We start from the raw sequence: 25,749 nt of genomic DNA, 5'->3' as shown, positions 1-25,749 counted from the left end.
GTATTGTTAATATTGTATATACCACTGCCACCAGGTGCTTGCCCACTTGCAGTGTAAATAAATACATACATACATGTTAGGCCTATTCGTGACCAATAATTTTCACCTTAAACGAATTAACATTGTTGTTAGTTACTGGGAATTTCTTATTATGAAATCCATATTTTTAAACTTTAAATTTATATTAATATTTATTTCCGCTTTAGTAATTCCCAGAGGAGACTCAGTGAGCCAAAGAATATACAAGTCAAAAGAAAGTCAAAAGACTTTTATCTACTAACTGACATTATATAAAGAATAAATATGATGCAAAAGAAAACAAAAAAAAAATGTAATAAAAGTACAAACAGCCGTGTAAAATGAATGGCCATGCTTTAATTTTTTAGGAATGAGATAGAAAGCGAAAATCAAATGTCATGTAAAGGACACACACAGATTAAGACTTTAAAAACAATGAAATAACAAATCAAAGTTATTCATTTTATAGTAGAGAATTACAATAATTTAGTGCAATGTAAATTTACAAATGCGTATGGATACATGCGTAAGCTAATTTTAAATACTATTTTCTTAATCTTACTCCTGTATTTTGTTACTTCACCAGAAGGAAAAGTAAATATTGCCACTAAGTTCCCTTCTGGTAATTGAATTTGCAGCCAGGCATACAACACCTTGGCATTTTATTCAGGCCTAATGTATTCAAAAATAAAACAAGTGACATTGATGAGTGCAATGAAATTTGTCTCTCGAATTAGTTATAAGATATTGCAATTTGTACCGCCCCGCTTATCTTATAGCATTTGAATATCTTTTGTTTGTCAAAAATTTTATGAGACACTGAGACTGTAACATACCCTGAGATTCACCTTTCAGTTCCCCCCTCACCCGAAATTTAATAATCTGAGAAACAGAACGTAGACTCTGTTTTCTATTGGATAAGATGTACAATGGGAGAAAGGCATTCTTAAATTTGAAGGAAAACCCGTTTTTTTTAATGGTTGAAATTCTTAGTATGTATATGTAATCATAACAGAATCAACTTGTGTTTATGAGGGAGTGAAGTAGAGAGGGAGATTGACTTTTAGATGGGAAATTATTATCATGACAGATTTATAACAGTATGATGCCAATATAATTGAGGAGCAACTAATCAAAACGTATATTGTCCATTAATATAAATTTTTTAGGAGAGGCGAAAAACTGTTTACTGGAAAAGTATCCAGTGAAATCTGTTGCACTTTTTACAGTTAGTTAGATGAAGAGGTACTGAATGAAATCCCATATTGCAGCAGATCTTTAATTCACTGGTTACATTGCAAAACTCAATAATGTTTTGGACATTATACGTTTTGATTTGCAATACTGGACTATATACATTTTGATGAGTTAATTTGAGTCAAATTAATGTTCTTAAGCTAATTATGTACCTAAAAGAGCCACCGGCGTGGCTCAGTCGGTTAAGGCGCTTGCCTGCCGGTCTGAAGTTGCGCTCGGGCGCGGGTTCGATCCCCACTTGGGCTGATTACCTGGTTGGGTTTTTCCGAGGTTTTCCCCAACCGTAAGGTGAATGCCAGGTAATCTATGGCGAATCCTCGGCCCCATCTCGCTATCACCAATCTCATCGGCGCTAAATAACCTCGTAGTTAATTGAGCGTCGTTAAATAACCAACTAAAAAAAATGAACCTAAAAGAATGGTTTGAAATTTATTACTAAACTTTTTATTATGGAAGTTCACAAAATCACAATGGAATGCATTTATTTATATTATGAAGTTAATAATACACCATATATTTTTAAACCATTGTTACTGTCCTGTGATTACAAATTACAAAATCCGGGCTCTTCATGTAAACAATCACAGGTGTGTTCTTCGTCATCACGTTGTGATGCATGCGGCAGATCCATTGCTTCTTTGAAGAAGTTCAGCTCTTCTTGCAAAATCCAGTCTTCACCGAATCTTAATCTGAGCAACTTTTTCACATCTTCCCTTTTCTCTACCTTTACTCTACTAGTTAATGGGAGTTCAGAGACCTCGCCTACAGCATGGACCTTATACCCACGTTTAGCTAATGTTGTGAACGATTTTGAGGGATCGTCAATGTTATAGTGGATTTCTGTTTTGAATGTGACATCTTCTTTGTTGTTTCTTCCAGCCAGTTTAGATTTCTTCAAAATAATTCTCTTCATTTCACTTATGCCTTCTATCTTTTTCCAAACCTTTGACAATTCTTTATAATTGTTTAATTTCCAATCTTTGCCTATATCCCTGGTTTTTCCTACATCATTGTAAACTTCCTTATATTTTTCTGGAGTCACAATTTCAGGAGTTGTACGTAGCTTTTTCTCAAGGCGCCCAAAAACTCTGTCCGCGGGTAAGAAAGAATGTCCACGAACAGGGAAGAAGAAACACACTTCTTTCAGATTTGGCGGAGATCTCTTGATGAGCCAAAATGCAACTGAATGTATTAAGTGTTGGTTTTTATTTTGGCCACCACATCCATCGGCAAAGAGTCGAAGAGTAGTGGTGGCTTCATCAAAGTTTGTATTTGACAGAAAATCTGTAACAGCAGAAGAAATTTCTTGTGGCCCTCTTCCAGCTTGTGTTTCGTTCCAGACATAGAAAGTCGGTTCTGTAGCCTCTATATTGGTTACACAAAAACAATAAAATGATATTTGACGGGCATAATATGCTTCGCCTATATTGAGCTTTGGAAGAGGCTGAACTTGTTGTAAATCAAAAGCAAAGGATAGACTTCCATGCTGTTTCTGTTTCATTAACGTATAAAATGCCTTTGCACTTAATCTGTGAGCACGAAGTTCTAACATTAACTGCTGCTTTTTGTTACCATCTTCAGCATTTTGTATCTCATGGCGCATTCTAAGGCAGTAGCTGCATTTGTCACTAGCAGGTGTGCCAAACCCTAAATTGAATTTTGTATTGAAAATTTTGGTAAAAAACGATTTCTTCACTTTCAAATTGGATGCTACAGTGTTGATGTACATTTTGAAAAGCTTGTTTATGCTCAAGTCAGAAGATAAGTAAAGTCTCTGAGATTTACTTCTGTTATAATGACTCTCTGTCCCTTTTAATTTTGATATGAATTTAACGACTTCCTTCCTTCTGGCTTCATACTTCCCAACCTTATGGTCACCTCCTCTTTTGTCAATTACTCCCTTACCAGATGCAATGCCCTTTGAAATTGTATTTACACGTGTTTGACCAATGCTGAACAGTTTTCTGAAAAATCTAGCACATACAGGAATTTTTTCTCCTGCTGATTTGACCTGTGAATAAAATTAGGAGAGTGTAAGAATGTTTCTAAGTACTTTGGTGAAAATACAACTCTCTGCATTGTGTTAATTAAACAATATTCAATTTAAAAACTGAGAGAAATCTTAAATAAGTGATGATTTTATTTTTTAAATCTCTATTTGCGGGGAAAATAGGCTACATTAAAGCCTCTTAAAAAATAAAAAATAAATATATATATATATATATATATGAGCAGCATACTGTACAAATTGGTTAAAATTGAACACTAACTTACATGGTATTTTACTGTGAAAGCAGTAGGCTTTACTTTAGCAGTATCTCCCCGAACACGCCTACGTTTTGGACTATTCACATCCAAAAGGAACGATAGCCGCATATCCTGTTGTTTTTTATTTGGATTAGCAAATACTGTCCTTCTTGCTTTACAGAGAGCATTAACAGGAATAGAACAGCAACGAAAGCGGCCTTCTTTGTGCTGGCAGGGCGGTTCAAATTGCATTAAGTGCGGATCATTATCACGATATCTGTGGAAGACAGAACCGAGAAGAGACTGTAAAAATATTTATTTTGAAAAAATTATTAAGTTTAATTTTAGAGCAGAATGCATTCACCTGACGATACTATTATAATAATACAATCTGTATTTTTTAAACTTTACCTGTTTTCGTACTCTTGTTCTCTCTTTGATTTCTTTTTCATTCTTTTTCTTGTCCCACGATCTTCACTTCCTTCTCCCACTAATACAGTTTCCTCTTCTAAATCCATAATAATTTGATTAAGCAATACTAGAAGAACGCACTTCTTGGTTTGTTTCTGATCACTAACTGTCTTTCTACTCAGGCAATAATAAAGTTATAAAAGTGCCAATTCTCGCAACAATGAACATAATAATTTTATTATCCATAACATAAACATGAACGCTATGAATGTTTTGTAATTCGTCAGTAATTGCCAACCTTAACAAATAAAAATAGAAAAAAATATATATGTTAGTGGACTATATACGTTTCGATTCTATCACCTTCATGGACAATATACAATTTGTTTCAACCACTGGTTTTCAAAGCACTTTTTCACTGTCAAATTATACGATTTGATGTAATCTGAATATGGGAACGTTTAGAGCGTATGAAAAAGTACACGATAACATATCAAACTCAATTTTGTCCACTGGTGGACAATATACGTTTTGATTAGTTGCTCCTCATATATGACATATTTTGTTACTAACAATACGGTGCCAATAAATATTGCTTCGCTTATGTATAGTCCAGCTAAGTTGCCCTATTTTTTAACTCTCTTCAAAATATCTTTCTTTAAAAAGTACATACCGTACATTTTTCTTCTTTCAATTTCGACCTAAAGAATTCTTCAATAATAAAATGTATACAAAAGCATTCTAGCAAACCCTTCACAGCAGTTTTGTTTGGTAAAAAAACGTACAATTCTTTTGCAGGACAGACCTCACAAATCAGTATTGTTTATAAATATTATTGTGTTATAAAGACATTTCCACTTTGAGTTGTATTTTGGGATATAAGGGTCAAGTTTAAATTGCCGCAACGTCCAATAAACATTCTGCAAAACCAAGAAAAGAGAACTTTTATGATAGATGTGTTTACTTATACTCTTTTGAAAATACCGTTCTTTGAGAGTACACATTTTTTTTCTTTCATTTTCGACCAAAGGTTTCCTTCAATAATAAAATCTATACAATAGCTTTCCAGTAAACCCTTCACAGCGACTTCATTTAGTAAAAAAAGACACAATTCTTTTACAAGACAGATCTCTCAAATATATGTTACAAACAGATTGACTCTTTGAGTTGTATTTTGGGTCATGTTTAAAATTCCATTTTACTTGGAGATGCTTCAGAAATTCGTGTATTGACAAGGGAAGAGCATGTCTAATCTGTCGTACAATCCCAATGACCCTTCTACAGAACCACGAGAAATTAGGTCTTCATACAGCCTTTCAGCAAACCCTTCACCCACACCGTACTTTCGATTGTTACTGGCGAACAATATTGCCTGTTGTAAAATCGACGCAGGAATAAAAGTTAACTTTATGGCACTACTATAAATTTTCTTCTCATGTGCATTACAATTGTGTGTGACTGTAATAATGTACACTAACAACACACACAAAGTGACTTTGGCTTCATAATCCATCTTGGAAGAAAGCTTCCACTACATTACTGCTGAGTGCTGCAAAACGCAAAAGAACTAGCTACAAATGTTGCTACGTGTGGCATGTCATGTGGCCACACGTAGTGACATTTCACGTAGAAACTAGCAGTAATTGTAGCGCTCGTGTGGCCACCCATTTTGCTACAAATGTAGCTCGTGTGGCCGTACCCTTAAAGTTCTGATTGGATAGAGAGAATCCTCTAGACTAGCAAGAAGTTTTGCAAGGAAAGTAACCATGATGAAAAGTCGGAGAATCTGAGAATATATGTGGATGTGATGGGGATGAAAAATAATTTTACAGCACCACATTTATGGATAAAAACTCCCACGAAGATGCCTTTCTTTCCTCTCTCTTTAATTTTTTGAAGTAATATCACTTAATGTTTATATTGTAGGATTGATATTTCCTTTAAAATCGTGCAGTTATTTGGAAATATAAATGTAATAATTGAAGCCTTGCCCTGAATAGGGATCTAAGGACACAATCGTCGAAAACAAGTTATTAGTGGAATAGGAATCTATGATAGTTTCTCTGTCATATGGGAACATCTGTCGGCAGCTATGGCAACTACATCAGGTTGGAATTCCAAAGCCGAAGTTCGTTTGTTGTGGAAGATGGATCTCGCTCCAATTAGTTTTTCTTAAATTTCTAAAAAAAAATAGAATTGGAGCTTAGATCCCTATTCGGGGCAAGGCTTCAGTTATAAATGCTGTTCAATGGGATATTAATTGATTGTCTTTTCTATTTCCATGTTCATTTAATTATACATTTTTCTATCAACTATCTTGTTCTCCAGAAAAAGGACCCATAATGGCTTAAAGTATTTCATTTGATATAAGAATTCCTGTTAAGAAAATAGTAAGTTTTTGCACATTATGTGCTACCTAAAGATGCATTTAATTTATATACCTACAGTATATATTAGTTGTCTTGAGATTTTGTCTTCTTTAAGTGAAATTAAAACAAAATATTATACTATTCATATCTCAAAACTGAGTTTTACTTTTGGGCCCTAAGTCATTGTCATTTTAAGTTCTATGTAAGTAGCTTTATCTCTACTATCTCAATTTTAGTTATTATTAGATGCCTCAAAGTAGTTAACAAGAGCTTCATAATAATTCCATACAGTTCAAATAGATATGGCGCTTGAAGTAATCCACTGAACTGCTGGAAGAAGCTTTTTTTATCGAAGAAATGTTTAATGTGATCAACTTCGCTAATTTACTGAATTACGTCATTGACTGCTAGCTCTAAATGATTACTACAGTGCAAGATGAGGACATCTATAAATATCTTCAGCAATGCAATTCTTTTTTCCCAACATATCTGAAGCACTGTTCATTGCGTCTAAAATATTCTTTGCACAAGTCTTACTCAGTTCCACTAAGTCACAAAAGAATGTACTGGGTTCAAGAGATTCAGGAAACACAGTTCTAACTGCATATATCAAGAGTACTTTCTTACTTGCACTGGTGGATTCTTCAGTCAATAGTATTATTACTCCAATCTTTAAATTTCGAGTTGTTATAGTTTTAAATACATAAACTTTCATTGTTTCTGAAATGTGTTTCACAGTATCATCACATGAATGATCAGACTAAAGAATTCTACCTGTCTCCAAACAATTCACAGTCGCATATGTAACAAATTTGGCAAATCAGAGAATGGCTTGTTGAGTTTTATCAACGTGTAGACTGTTCTGAACACATGACATATATTTTCGCAATAACCTATTTCTTGTGTGGAGATTGCTTTCTGCAACCTCTCATCTTTCGATTCAGCTAAAATGTTAATTACTGCTTGACGTGCATTACTGTTTTTGTGATCAAATATTTTCTTCTGTATTGTTTACCTTCTTTCTTAATCATTATTACGAAAACACGAAAAATTGCAGTCTTTCTACTCCATAGAAAGCCTTAGTCCCTGAACTGCTGTTTCAGAGACACTGACACTAGAAGCACTACAAGGCTCCAATTTTGAAACAACATCAACCGCTCTGTTATTAGTATGTGCAATATCAGTGACAGTTTTCCTTTTTCTAATTACAAATTTCTCTAATATATTCAGTCCACACCTGTGAAGTAATGGTTAGTGCGTCAGCTGCGAAACCAGGTGAAAAACTTGGTTGTTCAACGTGTATTCAAGTTTATGAGCTTGGCTTAGGTCCATCCCAAGACACTTGCTTAAAATCAGCCAAAGAGTGGGTCGATTGTGATGTTAGAGGTTTTGGAAACACTAAGGAAAAGCAGCAAAGTGATCTGCAGATAAAGATACATGAACATAAAAACACTACTACTCATGTAATATCAGAACAGCTTAAGAGTGATGCTAATAAGAAGGCTTTAGAAACTGGATTAGACAAGATGAATGTGGTGCAGTATGAAACAGCTACTAGAATTTAGATCAAAATATAAAATTGGAAAATTTCATAGTCCACTCACTGGTTTTCCAGCACACATTGAAGTTCAATGGATATAGTTTTGCACTCCAAATTTAGCCGCACTAATATCGTGGCTCACTTCTATAGAAATGAGAATTAGAATAGCCAAGCATATAATATGAAACAGTATTAAATTCAGCGTCATTGTAGATGAATCAACAATAAACCTGTACTGGTCATGTTAAAAATGTGCAATGACAGAAAGTACACCTGTTCATTTTTCTTTTGGGACATAATTGAAGTTAGAGACACAATTAGCATCTCGATCAAGGCTGCTATAATACAGAATCTGATTTTCTGTGGTTCTGATTAAGTTTCTCTTAAAAATATGTTTTGGATTTGCTTATTTTAAGAAAGAAAAACTGTGTTGCCATTCAGTTACAGAGACAAAATTAGCATTTCGATCAAGGATTCGATAATACAGAATCTGATTTTCTATGGTTCTGATTAAATTTCTCTTAAAAATATGGTTGGATTTGCTTATTTTGAGAAGGAAAAACTGTATTGCCATTCAGTTACAGAACCTTTTCCACAATTTCAGTGTAAGGCGTTGTGCTAACTAAAGATTAGAACTAGCATTCCATGATATAAGAAATGAAGTACATGGGCCTCAATCATTTTAATATTTTCTTTGACAAATTATACTTTGTATGCAGTGTGTCCTCAAAAAATTAAATACAACTTCATGGCTGCAGCTGAGTTGACTAAAAGTTCAGTAAAGTTGGAACGGTATTATCTGTTAGATGGGCTCCCTTCAGTACCAGGACAGTGAAGTCAGTGTGGAAAAGCTATAGAGTTGTCAGATTTATATGTACTTCTGCAAAGGAGAGATATAACAATTCCAGAAGCTGGTAAAGCTATCAAGCATAAATCTAAGGTACATTTGTCAGGATCTTATGCTGAGGAGGTATTCTCTGCTTTGAAACAGAATGTTTTCAAAGAATTGAGCTACACAGCAGCACAAAGACAGTTGAAATAAATCCAGTAAATTTCACAGAAACCTGGCAGAAAATGTCAATCATAGGCTTATTATCAATTCCACACAAGTATTCTACTTACATTTACAATCCAAGATTAGTGATACAGAAATGGAAGACAGGCAAAAAAGCGAGACTGTTGAAAGATTTGACTATTGTAAATACAAACAGATATAACCTGTAGTGATACAATCATTTCAACCTTGTGCGAACATATCCATCTTGAAGACAAGCGAAAGTACATTCATCTGACTATGTATTGCAAGATTATAGCACAATAATTGTTTTTAGTAGAAAGTACTGTTATGACAGAATAAAACCTGCTGAAGGTACGCAAAGAACAACAGTACTTCTATTTTCTTTACAATCACTCATATCTGCACTAGTTCTTTGTATGCCAGGTCTGCTTTCAAATGATGAAGTTTACTTCCGGTTTCACTTTGTTTTAAGTTATTTTCGTCGGCAGTCAAAATCATTCACATGTACAGTCTATAACAATATGCACAAGAGTCAGATCTAGGAAGGCCGAATCTAAGGTTAAATTCGGAATTGAAGATATCATGGCAAAAACTTAGATGACAGCTGATATCCAGATATTGTAAATGGCAAAGGTCTAACATTTCTATTGTAAATACAAACAGATATAACCTGTAGTGATACAATCATCTCAACCTTGTGCGAACATATCCATCTTGAAGACAAGCGAAAGTACATTCATCTAACTATGTATTGCAAGATTATAGCACAATAATTGTTTTTAGTAGAAAGTACTGTTATGACAGAATAAAACCTGCTGAAGGTACGCAAAGAACAACAGTACTTCTGTTTTCATTACAATCACTCATATCTGCACTAGTTCTTTGTATGCTAGGTCTGCTTTCAAATGATGAAGTTTACTTCCGGTTTCACTTTGTTTTAAGTTATTTTCGTCGACAGTCAAAATCATTCACATGTACAGTCTATAACAATATGCACAAGAGTCAGATCCATGAAGGCCGAATCTAAGGTTAAATTCGGAACTGAAGATATCATGGCAAAAACTTAGATGACAGCTGATATCCAGATATTGTAAATGGCAAAGGTCTAACATTTCATTTACACTTAGGTCAGGACTTAAGCACTTTTTCTCACTGTCATTTCGGAAGTAATGATTTTCTTGCTTAGGAAACGATGAAATGTGCTTTGCATCAAGATTCTTTACTTCATTTGGAATCTTGTTATGTTTATTGACATGTACACCTTGCATATCTTCCAAAGACTTATCAAATCTAATGCTATGTTGCAGTACTTGGAGATGGTATAGTGTAATATCACATGAAGTTTTCTGGCATACACTCACATTATCCTTTCTCGGTATGAAGTACCGGTATTTTATGGTACACATTTGCGTGAGATGTCTTCACTTACCCATTTCTGATTTTCATCTTCGACCTTTAGACATGTGTCGGCCAAGAATCTCGTTTCATTGTTATAGCTGAGCTCATGAAAATGCGTGAAAAACTGCATTTTTCGTCAAATCCCACTTCACCACATTCAAATTGACATTGGTAGATTCCCCCCCCCCCACTCTAAACTTCAACAAGGCATAAATATGATTATTACGTATTATTTCGTTCACTAATTGTGCAATGATATGGAACACATAAATATACTCTTTGTTGCACTCGCCTCATTGGGTTCAGTTTCCCAGGCACTTGTCTATTCCTGGACGAAATATATCTTTCTAGAAGTCTTTCTCTTATTCTTCGCCCATTCTGAAACGTTAATTTTCCTTTTTTTGCCCTTGTTTAATCGTTTTTCATGTGCAAGAAACAGAATAACCTTAATGGAACTAGCCATCCTTTAGTGCATACAACATTGTTGCGTCTGACTGACATAAACAGTGTATGTTATAAGGTGAACAGGACTACCAATGTAATGAAGTTCAAAGAATGTACTATCCCATCCAATAGGGGATGTCGCAGATAACATTGTTACATCTATAACCAAGTTGTGAAAAATATGATGCTTACAACATTGTTGGGTTGAACCATTACTTTTGATGAAAATGATCACCATTATGATACATAAGAATGTTATGTGTTACACAGTTTTCACTGCTATTTTCATAATCATCAAGGTCTGTCACCAATTTTATTGATCAATTAATCTTGTTAATGTATCCAGCAGGATGCTGATAACATAAAGTCCATTGTAGCTGAAGGCAAGGGTTTCTTCTAATAAATAAAGGGTATGTTGGGTAGTGTTCATTACAAATGTCTACCACTAGTATTCAGAGTTGTGGTTAGGGTTACTAGATACTCATGAGTGAAAAACAGGAAAAATTGGTTCAAAAGCAGGATGCAAAAAGTTTGTACAGGTTCTATATCTTACGATTTTTTTAGATTAAACGGCCCTTTAAGCAGCAAAATTAGCATTACTCGCTATTTTATGTAGACTTACAGGTCTACTAAATAATTGTTTTACAATGAAAGAAACTCATTAAGTATAAAGTTAACTTAATATCAATGAAACTACAGTAGAGCATATTACCTTTCACTGCCAACACTGTACTGTATTAGAAACACGCATGAAAATGTGAAGCTATTTTTTTTTACCAAATTTTACTTGCAATTAGCAAAACTAATATGCTCACTATATATACCGTAAAGCATTCTTATGCAGAGTGGTCCCACTCCAGCCTCTATTTAATAAATATGTTGGCGGTAGTGAGTGATTATATGTCAGTTTACAAATAGGTCCATTTACACTTCCCTATGCAGACCAGTCCCACTCCATCTTCTACTGCTTAGTTTCCTTATGATGAGTGCTTCACACTACCATCATATAAACCAATAGAACATAAGTACCTGAGATCGGTCTTGACAGGAATGCTCTGTCTTTGCTAACAGATATGTTGTTGTTGTTTTATAATGCCAGGCGTTTGATAATAAAGTCATTTGACCTCTTGCACTCCAATATTTTTCAAAGATATTATTATGACCAGCCAATGAAGCACAGATTTTGAGGTGTTCCGAATCCATTTCTTGGCTTGAGTTGCACAATGGGCAGCTAGGGGACTGATATAGTGAAAATGGCAACAGATATAATTTCATATGTTCAGAGCTTCATATGCTGATTTTCGGATAAAAAATTGAAATTGTAGCTGATATCAACTTTGGCACTAAGAAGGTTAATCAGATGGCATGGAGTCAAAAGTGTCTAACCCACAGTTTGAAAATGACTGTTGTTCTACCTCTGAAAATTCAGTCAAGGATTACTTCTAAATTGTTAACTTGTTAAAGTGTTTCTAAATTTTTAAGGTACAGTTGAAGCCAGTTCATTCTAAATAAAATGTATAGACGAAAAACTAAAGTTTTATTTGTATTTCAGAATTATGTTTTGAAACTTATGTATAGAAAATCAGATGGTTAAGACATTTTTCATCAAAATACGGACATGTCCTTCTAAATATGGATGTCTGATAATCGCTAGGTGTGGTCATTATATTGTGACGGCCACGTGAGGTTCGATCTCACGACCGACGGAGGAAGGGCTAAGTCGGCCGTGACGGGCAGGTTGCACGCACATCTGCTGCTTGCCGAGAGAGGTCCAGAAGTCCGTCGAAGTGGAAAAATCCCAAGCTCGAACTTTCTCGGCTACGTCGCTGTGGTTATAAATTACGCACGCGAGTGAACGACAGGGATTCAGCCCGTCAGTAAGCCAGTGTTGTTACAGGCAGATTTGGACAGTAAGCGAGTTAGTCTTGTGTAGCAGTGAAGCCAGCTTCGAGACCAGAGCGCGACTTGAGTTATGTCCGTAACTGTGGAGCCTGAAGCCCGGAGTTCGAGTGCAGTGGACCGCAGTTGGGGGACCTGAGTTCGAAGTTCAGTGGATCGTCTCCGAAGGTCTGGGGTTCGAGATTCTGTGAACGCGAGTGACTGAGCTAGAAGAACTAGCCAAGACAAACGAGCTGTGAACTGAGAACTGACAGTTCTGTGTTGTAAATAGTGCTTTGTGAATATTTGTTAAGAATAAAATTACATTGTTGTTAAGAATAAAATTTACACTGGTGTCAGAATCGGGACATTATCGACAATGGAGAACCTACAGCAGATCCTGCAAGCCTTCGCAGAAATGAAAGCAGACATGAACAAGCACATCAGTGAGGTGAAGAACGATGTAAGCGGAGTGAAAGGCGACATAAGCGGAGTGAAAGATGACGTCACTACGTAAATTGAAAGCGTTTCGGCCCATGTAGATGGAATTGTCGCCATCGTGAAAGACGAACTTAAGGCCGATTTGGATAAACTAAACCAGAATTTTACAAATATAAACGAGACAGTAGCCGAGTTGAGACAGGATGTAGACCATTTTGACGGCAAAATTCGCGCTCTCGAACGTCGTCAAGAGGAAACGAGTGTGCTGATGGACCAACATGCTGTAGAAAACAAGCACATCCTCGCGTTGGTGGATCGCCAGGCTGGAGAACATAAACAGATAGTTGCCGAGGAGGTTCGACGTGCCATGCAAGAAGCGGCCACAGAGTTGAGGACTCCATATAGTGGCCCTGTGGAACCATCGCCTTCAGCCAGACATTACAACGTAAAGACGCCGAAGTTCGACGGTACGACGTCTTGGGCGATATTCTGTCGCCAGTTCGAGGCCATCGCAGAACACAATGGGTGGACGCCAGCAGAGAAAACCACTCAGCTGCTGGCCGCGCTTCAGGGACAGGCGTCGGAGATTCTTCACAGCATTCCAGAAGATGGGACAGCCGCTGAGATAATGGCGGCCCTGGAGGGATGTTATGGTGACCATCAACTTGCGGCAGCATTCAGGACCCAACTGAAAACGAGGGTCCAACAGTCAGGCGAGTCCCTACAAGAATTTGCGATGGCAGTGGAACAACTTGCCCACAAGGCCCTCAGGGGCCTACCACCTAACTTCATCGCTGGAGAGGCGGCCTACACCTTCGGCAGCGGAGTTCGAGACCCCGAAATTAGACAACAGCTACTCTTGGCAGAGCATCGTACCATCAACGCAGCTCTGGCGGCGGCCCTCAGGATGGAGGCGGCCAAGTCGGCGGCGGGAATCTCAACACCGCACAGGATCAGGAGCGTCACGGCGGCCGATGCTGGGGGGGCGCCAACCGAAGCCACCCGAGCGGCAGAGACGAGGAGCGCCCACCTGCTGGTCCTGTGGCAGACCGGGACACTTGAGAAGAGACTGCGACCGATCCGGCCACAGGCAGGAGAGAGAGGTGGCCGACGTCAAGGAGCGCCAACAGTCACTGGAGTGGCGGAGACGACGGGCGCCCACCTGCTGGTCCTGTGGCAGACCGGGACACTTGAGAAGGGACTGCGACCGATCCGGCCACAGGCAGGAGAGAGAGGTGGCTGACGTCGAGGAGTGCCAACAGTCAACGGAGCGGCGGAGACGACGGGCGCCCTCTTGCTGGTCCTGTGGCAGACCGGGACACTTGAGGAGGGACTGCGACCGATCTAGCGACCGACGGGAGAGAGAGGCGGCCGACATCGAGGAAAGCCAACAGTCACCGGAGCGGCGGAGACGACGGGCGCCCACTTGCTGGTCCTGCGGGAGACTGGGACACCTAAGGAGGGACTGCGACCGCTCTGGCCACCGGCAGGAGAGAGAGGTGGCTGACACCGAGAGGAGCCAACAGTCGCCTGAGCAACGGGGACGACTGGTGCCCACCTGCTGGTCCTGCGGTGAACCTGGGCACTTGCGGAGGAGTTGCGACTGACCTGGCTACAGTCAGGAGAGAGAGGGGGGCCGATGCTAGGAGGAGCACGTTGGCGCTGTCATCACTGTCCCCTCGGCTCGTCCTGAAACCGGTCAACAGAAGATGCGACGATGGGCTGATTGCTGAAGGACGGATAAGAGGCCGTCCATGCAGAGTACTGGTGGACACCAGGGCGATGCTCACTATCGCCAGACCAGACGTCGTGCGTGGCCTACCTGGGAGGACGCCGCTGCGCCAATACGAGCTATGGACTGCTTCAGGAGAGAGCTTGCCCATCCAGAGAGAGGTCTTCCTGGACCTGACCTTGGGGAAGAGGAAACTGGAGATGTGGGTGTTCGTCGCCAACATCACCGAGGACGTCGTCCTGGGTCTCGATGCCATGCGGTTACTCGATGCGACGGTGGACGTCCGGCGCCGTATACTCTGACTTGGTCAGGATGAAGTGTTCCTGATGGACGCCGAAGACCAACTCGTGGCCAGCGAGCTCTCCTTGGAGGGCCAAGTGGAAAAGCAAGACGGTGCCCATGCAGTACGGATATCGCTGCCCAACCAAGCCCAGGATGGGGTGGCACCACCATAAGGATGGAGCAGCCGGAGGACCCCAAACGTTGGACCGACTAGCGGCCTACCAAGGGACTGTCCGGGGCGGCCGGTCCTAAGGAGGAAGCAATGTGACGGCCACGTGAGGTTCGATCTCACGACCGACGGAGGAAGGGCTAAGTCGCCCGTGACGGGCAGGTTGCGCGCGATCTGCTGCTTGCCGAGAGAGGTCCAGAAGTCCGTCGAAGTGGAAAAATCCCGAGCTCGAACTTTCTCGGCTACGTCGCTGTGGTTATAAATTACGCACGCGAGTGAACGACAGGGATTCAGCCCGTCAGTAAGCCAGTGTTGTTACAGGCAGATTTGGACAGTAAGCGAGTTAGTCTTGTGTAGCAGTGAAGCCAGCTTCGAGACCAGAGCTGACTTGAGTTATGTCCGTAACTGTGGAGTCTGAAGCCTGGAGTTCGAGTGCAGTGGACCGCAGTTGGGGGACCTGAGTTCGAAGTTCAGTGGATCGTCTCCAAAGGTCTGGGGTTCGAGATTCTGTGAACGCGAGTGACTGAGCTAGAAGAACTAGCCAAGACAAACGAGCTGTGAACTGAGAACTGACAGTTCTGTGTTGTAAATAGTGCTTTGTGAATATTAGTTAAGAATAAAATTACATTGTTGTTAAGAATAAAATTTACAATATGTTACAGATCTGCCAGTTTTGTTAATGTAAAGACTATTTATTATACATCTTGTCAATTTATTAATTGAAATTTCTTACAGAATACATTACAACTTTTTGTTTAGGAAAACCGCATTGACTTAAGAATGGAAATGAATTAAATGTTCTTTGTTGTCTTCAGAAAAAGAGAGAATGATGATTGATAAGGTCTGAAATAAGGCACTTTGCTTAGATATTATTATTATTAATGAAAAAGTTTTACTTATTTGAATACATCCAATGAATCTTCTGAAGTGCACATTTCTCCTTAATGTCATTTTATCAGAAATGACTCTTCTATAACAAATTATGTACAGAAAAGCATGTTTAAGTCGTAGAAATATACATCTCTCTTCTCTAGTTCATTTATCTATGATATCAGGTAGGCCATCGTGTTGTCCTTCAGTATTGAAGGCAAGCATCTTGTCTAGCTTTTGAATTATTTTCAGCAAGAAACGAATATTTATGGCTAGGAACCATGGAATTTTTAGGGCTAATAAGAGGGATGAAGTTGCAGGAGAATGGAGAAAGTTACACAACGCAGAACTGCACGCATTGTATTCTTCACCTGACATAATTACGAACATATATTCAGACAAATCTAGTCTTTCAGGTGAAGCTCCCTGTAAAGCAGATTTGAATAATTTCAAGGGAAAAATTGTTCCGGGGCCGGGTATCGATCCCGGGACCTCTGGCTGAACGTACCAGCGCTCTACCACTGAGCTACCCGGGAACTCCACCTGTCACCGTCTCAACTTTTCCCTTTATATCCACACAACTCGCATGGGCTGACGAAATGCCAGAGACCCACAACGAGTGCACACAATCTCTGTGTGACTTGGAATTGTGGTTTTCTGTTAACGTGCACAGTAACGTATATATTATGCAAATCTAGTCTTTCAGGTGAAGCTCCCTGTAAAGTAGATTTGAATAATTTCAAGGGAAAAATTGTTCCGGGGCCGGGTATCGATCCCGGGACCTCTGGTTGAACGTACCAGCGCTCTACCACTGAGCTACCCGGGAACTCCACCCGACACCGTCTCAACTTTATATCCACACAACTCGCGTGGGCTGACAAAACGCCAGAGACCGACAACGAGTGCACACAATCTCTGTGTGACTTGGAATTGTGGTTTTCTGTTAATGTACACATTAACGTATATATTATGCAAATCTAGTCTTTCAGGTGAAGCTCCCTGTAAAGCAGATTTGAATAATTTCAAGGGAAAAATTTTTCCGGGGCTGGGTATCGATCCCGGGACCTCTGGTTGAACGTACCAGTGCTCTACCACTGAGCTACCCGGGAACTCCACCCGACACCGTCTCAACTTTTCCCTTTATATCCACACAACTCGCGTGGGCTGACGAAACGCCAGAGACCCACAACGAGTGCACACAATCTCTGTGTGACTTGGAATTGTGGTTTTCTGTTAACGTACACAGTAACGTATATATTATGCAAATCTAGTCTTTCAGGTGAAGCTACCTGTAAAGCAGATTTTTCCCTTGAAATTATTCAAATCTGCTTTACAGGGAGCTTCACCTGAAAGGCTAGATTTGCATAATATATACGTTACTGTGTACGTTAACAGAAAACCACAATTCCAAGTCACACAGAGATTGCGTGCACTCGTTGTGGGTCTCTGTCGTTTTGTCAGCCCACACGAGTTGTGTGGATATAAAGTTGAGACGGTGTCGGGTAGAGTTCCCGGGTAGCTCAGTGGTAGAGCGCTGGTACGTTCAACCAGAGGTCCCGGGATCGATACCCGGCCCCGGAACAATTTTTCCCTTGAAATTATTCAAATCTGCTTTACAGGGAGCTTCACCTGAAAGACTAGATTTGCATAATATATACGTTACTGTGTATGTTAACACAAAACCACAATTCCAAGTCACACAGAGATTGTGTGCACTCGTTGTGGGTCTATAGCGTTTCGTCAGCCCACGCGAGTTGTGTGGATATAAAGGGAAAAGTTGAGACTGTGTTGGGTGGAGTTCCTGGGTAGCTCAGTGGTAGAGTGCTGGTACATTCAACCAGAGGTCCCGGGATCAATACCCGGCCCCGGAACAATTTTTCCCTTGAAATTATTCATATATTCAGACGTTTGAGATGGGCAGAGCATGTAGCATGTATGGGCAAATCCAGAAATGCATATAGAGTGTTAGTTGGGAGACCGGAGGGAAGAAGACCTTTGGAAAGGTCGAGACATAGGTGGGAAGATAATATTAAAATGGATTTGAGGGAGGTGGGATATGATGATAGAAACTGGATTAAACTTGCACAGGATAGGGACCAATGGCGAGCTTATGTGAAGGTGGCAATTAACCTGCGGGTTCCTTAAAAGCCATTTGTAAGTAAGTAAGTAAGGAACCATGGAATGTACTGTTCTACTCTATTTCTTATGCCATTTAAGTCCTATTTCCGCATTAGTTAAAGTTAGTTTTAAAAATTTGTTTGTATAGATATAATTAACCCATAACATTTTTGTCTGAAAAATTTTCAATTATAGTTACAGTTTATTGAATATTAATTAAATTTTCAGGTAAAGCTAAAGTCCGTTTTTGCTCATTTATGTAATGGCTGATGTGTCATTCATTTTGCAGAGCAATTAGGATAGAGACTTTTAAGCCGAAAATTTTTTTTTAACAAATGTAATCTTCAAAAAAAAAAAAAAAGTTTCTGCACACGCATAAGCAGTGCTGACCAGATCAGACGCTATGGACAGTACTCTATAACAGAGTCGCCAGTATGAAAGGATAATTCCAAGCCTTTGGCCTGAGATGAACTCGATAGCTCAGTGGTAGAGCGCCTGACCGGAGAACAGGAAGTCGCAGGTTCGATTCCCGCTCGAGGTTATGTAATTTTTCTTTCATACCATGGCATGATTGAGACTATAATAGTATTTAAATTCAATGTTTTTTTTTTGTTAAGATGTTTTGATTTAAAATTTAATTATGCAAAGAGTGATTAATTCCTCCACCAGAAAATTTGGAAGGCACTTTGTCTATTTATATTTTGTCATTCATCACTTAATCTTATGAAAAATCAAATATTAAAAAAAGCAATGGTTAGCCATTTGTTGGGAAATTGCTATTTTGTGTATTTTTTGTAGTAAGTCCCATTAATTTTTGTGTAAGACGGTTATATATCATGTGCCTAATTTTCGGTTAAATTGACTAGCAAGTAATGGATATAAACAAAATTTGTCTACTTGTTTTAGAACAAATCATTGTATACACATTAGAGAGGTAAACAGCATGCTAATGACTACTTTTTTTGTACTCCAGCATTATAAACAGTCTTTATTGTTAGTGAAAATCATGCATAATGTGCCAGAGTCGTAAAATATTACCACAGTCTAGTATATACAGTCACGAAACTTAATACATAGTAAATATGCATCCATAGATAGTTGCTAACCACTAGGATCGCTACTATCGCCTCATTACAGACAATGCGAAATAGTATCTGCATAGTCTATTGTTCCTAGTACCCTCACAACTCAAGCTTCGTGACTGTATATACTAGACTGTGATATTACTATGCCAACTAAAACATCATGACTTCTATTATGACGGCATAACTTGTGCCATCATGGCTAACGAAAAAGACAGGCTATGACGTGACGTCTCACATTCTTAGTCATAACATGGCCAACATTGAACAAGTTTATATTATATAAATACACGTTTAATATGACTTTAATATAGCAATTCCAATTTTTCTAGAACTTTGAACATGTGATTGTCAAGATGGCCATGACTAGACCATGATAACCAAATCACAGCATAGCCCGTCTTTCTCATTAGTCACGTTGTGCCATAAAGTTAACATTATGAGACGATTTGCCATACTATAATATTTAATACATCATTGTTATTATAGTAACCTCTTTCTTCATAGACCATGCTATCAAACTACCCATCATTACGAATCTGATGTTATTTCTTTATTAATTGTTTTATAATGCTGTCATACAATGTTATACAGTTATTGCATTCGTCAAAATTAGAAATAATCGCTTCACTTGTTCCCTAAAAATTGGCTTAGGCCATAAATTATAACATTATTAACTAATTGTTTTATAATATACTATTTCGTTATTACCAAGATTGCTCAAAACGTGTATATCCGTGAAAATCTGTAAGTAGCTTTTCAGCACCACAACATTCTAAGATTAATATAATGAGATATTGAAAATGCCGCCACTCTTTGTATATATTAATAAAGAGGAAGCAGTTTAAAAATCCTTCCTTTTCGGTTAACTGCAGTGAGAAAAATTAAATTAGGTTTAACTACAAATTATGTTACAGATAAAATTCCGTGTAATTAAAAATCTGTCCAACTTAATTACCATTGTGTTGTGCTTACAGATGGGGAAAATACACAAGACAGTAGCAGTGACGAAAGTGAAGATGATTCGGATATGAATGTGAATCCTGTGTTTGTTCAACAGTCTCTTCTCACAAATCCTCCTTCATCAGCAATTGGAGACTGGGAAAAACATACAAGAGTAAGTCTCTTTCAATATGCTTGCCATTATGCGGGAAATTTGCATAGCTGAAATAATTTGAGCCTAGTTTTGCCCATTCAGAGGACAGCTTCCTGTAATTAAATATAGAAAACAAAAAAAAAATATATTAAAAGTACAAATATACGCAACAGTCCATATCCACCAAGCTTCAACAATAGGCCAGTTAAAGTTATTGAACCAGATATTGGAGCTTGAACATAGTCTAATTATGGGACAAGTTCTAAGTACTAGTTTTTCTTGACCAGTCTTTAACATCTTGTTTTTCCACCAGTATTGGATAACCCTCCTGTAGTCATAAGTAAGCAGTTAAATGTATTAAAATGGATTTGAGGGAGGTGGGATATGATGATGGAAACTGGATTAATCTTGCACAGGATAGGGACCGATGGCGGGCTTATGTGAGAAAGGCAATGAACCTCCGGGTTCCTTAAAAGCCATAAGTAATTAAGTAAGCAACCAGTTAAATGAGTGAGACAATCCTTATTTGTCCTTGAGGCATAATATGTCAGTGTATGCGTATAAGTTGATATCACAGGAATGTCCTCTCAGAGTTCAGTCTGTGTGTTATAAGCACGTGAATTTTGTAAATGACATTGTAAGAGGTTTCAGAATAACTAAGAATCATGTAATAATTATGTGAATACAGTGTATAAATATCTGTTAATACATTTACAGTAGAATCCCCCTTATCCAGCACCAAAGGGACCAGGCTAGTTCCAGATAACGAGATTTTGCTGGATAATTAAATAAATACTGATATATACAAAAAAGTTCGTATTTCATGGTACCAAATGTTGAAACTGCAGCCATGTGAAGCTTATTTCTCCGCATTTGCTCACTGAAAATGAAAGTTCATGCAAACTTCCTAATGTGGCAAAACTGATGGCCCAGACTGTGGCAATGTGGCAGATTTAAACATTTTTTTTTTCGCCCAGCCAAAAGTACATTGTTTTGGTATTGCCGGTTATTTGGGTGCCGGTTACGAGGGATTTTACTGTATTATATTTTCGTCACTCTTTTGTCATTTAAATTAAATAGTGAGCATTAATTTTTTAATTCGAAATTAAAATACAGTAAAACTTCATTTGACACGTTTTTATGAGAGTCTAAGAAAAAAGTGTAAATGAGAGAAATGTATAACTGAAATGGCATTTAATTACATCTGAAATAGCATTAGCAATTAATAAAATGTGATTATTTTACAAAAAAAAAAAAAAGTTCGTTACAAACACACTTCCTCTTTCTTTCACTCATTGGAATTCAAAAACCAATCAGCAACCTTCTCATCATATCAGGTTGAGTTTACCGTCAAAATATTTTCAGTTTGGAGGCATGTTAAGGTAGTTGTATTCAGTGCGGTCACATCTTTGGTGCTGGATCTGTATTGTTTAAAATGTTTCATTTCGTCCCTCTGGACATAGTTGCATACATTTCTCCCTTCTCTGAATTGATTCTCCTACTGGTGCATAACCGATTTACTGAAGCTAGCACGAGTAGAGACAAGAATGGGCAGTTTCGATTTTCCAGGTATTTCAAAGCCAGCCACATCTTAACAGTGAATACATAATATTGTACCATATTTACACGATTATAATACACACTTTCTTTTGACAAAATATCTTGAAAACTGGGGTGCATATTATATTTTATGGTGTATTATATTCGCTCGCAAACATTCAGACTCTAACAAATTTAAATTAACACTCTTTTTATGTTACGAGATATGGTGGGAATCAATGGCCACTGTGAGTTCATGTCTTCTCGTCTTTTGTGCACTTTTCATACCATTTTTGACACAATCATTAATAAGAATATTTTTAATTACGAGAATGACAACATTTTTTTTCTTTTATTGTGAGATTTTATGAATACAACATTCAACAATTGCGTGTCTTTAATTAAACCAAAAGAATTGACCAACAATGCTGATGAAAGAGTGGTATGACATTAGTCATTGTCAGTCAGTGTTCTGACACCCAGACCTGTTGACTGGAAGTTCTAGTTTTGATATTGCAAATGAGGATGAATGTGATATATAGCTAGAGGTAAGGGAGTGCCTTTAGTACCTGTCTTGATAATATAATTTTAATGTTAAGTGGTTTTCAGTACAGTTGCTTATTATATTCGCCAGTTTTTTCTCTGGATTTTAGGATAAAAAATTGGTGTGTATATTACATTGGAGTAAATACGGTATTTTCACTTTCTTACATTTTCATGGCAAACATAATTTCGAGCGAAATTGCATTAGAATATATAGATGAAGTTTTGTATCTCCCAGGATTTAAAACACGATTGTATGAGTGTAAAAAAAGTATAAACAAAAAACGTATAACTGACAAAAATGAACATGGAAAGTATAGAAACTTTGCTGGGACTTCAGAAAAAAAAAACATTTATGTGTGTGAAAAACATGTTGTCCTGCTCATAGCTATACCTTATAATAAAGAAAACAATTTTAGTTTTCGTGACACTCTGTCAGAGTAAATGTAGGTTGACATCCCGAAAACGGCAAAAACATCCTGACATTTTGTGATAAACAACAGTATTTGTTGATAAATTTGCACATGGTATAGCAAACTGAAACCTAGAGTACTCGTTCACTATTGTGAGCAGATATTTGGTTCTTTGAAACTGTTTGAAATGGTCCTTTGAAATCTATATTTAGCCCTTCAAATGGTGCTGTAGCTTTGATTCCTTTTCCTTTGTTCTTGACAAGTGGGTTTTAATTTCATTACAGACTGGACAAACATAAGTAATACTCCTTACTTCCTCTCTGAAGAAAGGTAACTTCTCTGTACGTAATGAATGATTTAGTAACATAACTCCAGGGTGGCAAAGTGTGTTATGGACATTAGCAAAGTTTACCCTCTGACCAGTTGCCCGTACTATTCTAATTTCAAGATTTCTTGTTGACAAAGCACTTCAGCAAGTATTTTACTATTTCTCTTGTCCTAAGCTTATCAAAAGTTGATTTCTTTTTTCACTTCAACAGCTGAAGCATTCTCGCGCTCAATCTTCAACACAGTTTCAGAAAATATTCTTATTTGACTTTTTAAGGAAATCAGATATTGAAAAAATCACTAAGTATGCTTGAACATTTATCCGAGTTTAAGAAGTAAGACATTTCAATAAAACGATTCAAAGAAAGCCATCAGTTTTGCTATAGCCTAGCATAATTTTAGATTCTGTCTCAGCAAATTCACAGAATAATTTTAAACTCTCCACTCTGACAGTAAACAAATGAACAAATGGAAAGATCTTACTTATAACAGCCTGAATATCAACTGGCAAAATATTTACAGGACATTATATCTATTTTTCAGGATTCTATAGCCTTTCTCTGTTCTTCTCTATTCTCCCATGTCTCATCTTTCAATCCCCTTCCTCTCATTGGTCTTTTATAATTTATAAAAAAAAATATTTTCCCCTTTCTTTTCAAACCACTAAAATTGGTGTTTGTACTATCTGGCGATATTCCTAGTATTTTATCTGAAATGTAATGAATTCCAATAACATCCATAATATGCGGAACCAGAATATATGAAGGCTTGTCATGTATATTGGTGAATTCTAATATTTTTAGTTTCAAAATTTGGAGTTTCTCAATACCTAACAGTTACTTGTGAAATTTTCTTGAAAATATTGTTTGATGTGTCTATTGATAATACACAAAAGGTTGGACATTTTAAATCTTCAGTGACCTTCTCTTGAACATGCTGTGTTAAAACATTAACAGCTCTGGATTTGCCTTCAGTCTGTGAACAAGTAAATTTCTTATTCACGATTTTTTTTTAAGAGAATGGAAGTACAATCCATGGATTTGAAGCTCTAATAATTGTGTTTGATAATGTGGAATACAAAAGTGGCTTTTCAGGCAGACAATTCTTTTTCGTCGTTAACTATAAGCTTACATTTGTACAAAATAGTGTAGGCAATACCTGACTTGAGCAATTTGCCGATTCTACAGTTTTATGCTTTTTAGTGTTGATATGGTCCACAATATCTGCCCTTTCTCCATGATTAATGCTAAACATTGATCTGTGTATGGAAAACACTAATTTAGAGTTACATTTTTTTTTTCTTCAAATAAGGATAGTGTACTTTTAAATTGGCTGAAAGTTACACTTTCTATTAGGCATGATAGAAAGAAACTGATAACTATTAAACTACACTAAAAGAAAAGAATACACTTTCTACATGTCGCCTTTAATGTTCAGCCAATAATGATTGATATTCAAATTCAATAAAACTAAAACAAGATGCTCAATGTTCAAATATAGCCAAACTGCAGCTGCAAATTCCAGTGCAGAAATTTACTTCTTTCTGATTAGTGGAATATGTAGCTAATCGGCGATGTATGCATTGGAGGGGGAAAGGAACTGGGCACCCTACCCTATTATCTCCTGGTCTTGTTGCCTCATGAGTGATGCCTTATTGGTGTTAGTTATGAGGTTCAAACCTGTCTTAGGACAGTTGACTAAACAACAACAACAAGTAAACAGATTCAGAATGACCAACAACAGATATGCTTGCTAGTCAAGCTCCTATTAACACATTTTTGTTGAGTGTCGGAGAGAATAGAATTCATTCCAGTTGAATATCAATTTCTAATAAAATGGGTAAGTTTGGAATATACTATAGCATAACAATATTATCTTATGTTTTGTGAAAAGCCAGGACATTTGGCATCTCGGATACTCTCTTTTAGGACTGGATGACAGATAATATTAGAAATTCGAGACTGTCCCTGCTAAACCAAGACATCTGGTAACCCTATTCTTAACATTATTATTATTATTATTATTATTATTATTATTATTATTATTATTATCGTCGTCATCATCATCATCATCATCATTATTATCATCGTCATTATTATCGTCATTATTATTGTTATCATTATTGTTGTTATTATCATTATCATCATCACCACCACCACCACCACCAAGATCATCATCATCATCATCATCATCATCATCATCATTATTATCGTCATCATCATAATTATTATCATCGTCATCATTATTATCGTCATTATTATTGTTATCATTATTGTTGTTATTATTATCATTATTATCATCACCACCACCACCATCGCCATCAGGATCATCATCATCATCATCATCATCATCATTATTATTATTATTATTATTATTACATACTAGGTTCAAAAAGTTCCCGGAATTTGCTAGTATCATAGAAACAACATGCCTTAAACACTATTTTACAGCATTCCCTTCAAAATAGTTGCCTTCCGCAACAACACACTTTTGCCAACGCGTGTAGAGTTCCTGGAAGCCATTTTGTGAAACCTGTCTTAGTGCTCTCGTCGCGTTT

General features: G+C 37.6%; 1 protein-coding gene across 3 annotated transcripts in view; it reads left to right on the top strand.

Moving 5' to 3' along the window:
* LOC138696170 (zinc finger CCCH-type with G patch domain-containing protein) overlaps positions 1 to 25,749 on the top strand; it is a 139,045-nt gene that overhangs the window by 44,628 nt on the left and 68,668 nt on the right. For all 3 annotated transcript variants that reach the window (XM_069820765.1, XM_069820764.1, XM_069820762.1), the window contains one exon: positions 20,252 to 20,391. In XM_069820765.1, coding sequence (XP_069676866.1) covers positions 20,252 to 20,391 — 140 coding nt within the window. The remainder of the gene's footprint in view (positions 1 to 20,251; positions 20,392 to 25,749) is intronic.

Source organism: Periplaneta americana, chromosome 3, assembly GCF_040183065.1.
Source record: "Periplaneta americana isolate PAMFEO1 chromosome 3, P.americana_PAMFEO1_priV1, whole genome shotgun sequence".
Taxonomy (NCBI): domain Eukaryota; kingdom Metazoa; phylum Arthropoda; class Insecta; order Blattodea; family Blattidae; genus Periplaneta; species Periplaneta americana.
This window is presented reverse-complemented; position numbering and strand designations above follow the sequence as displayed.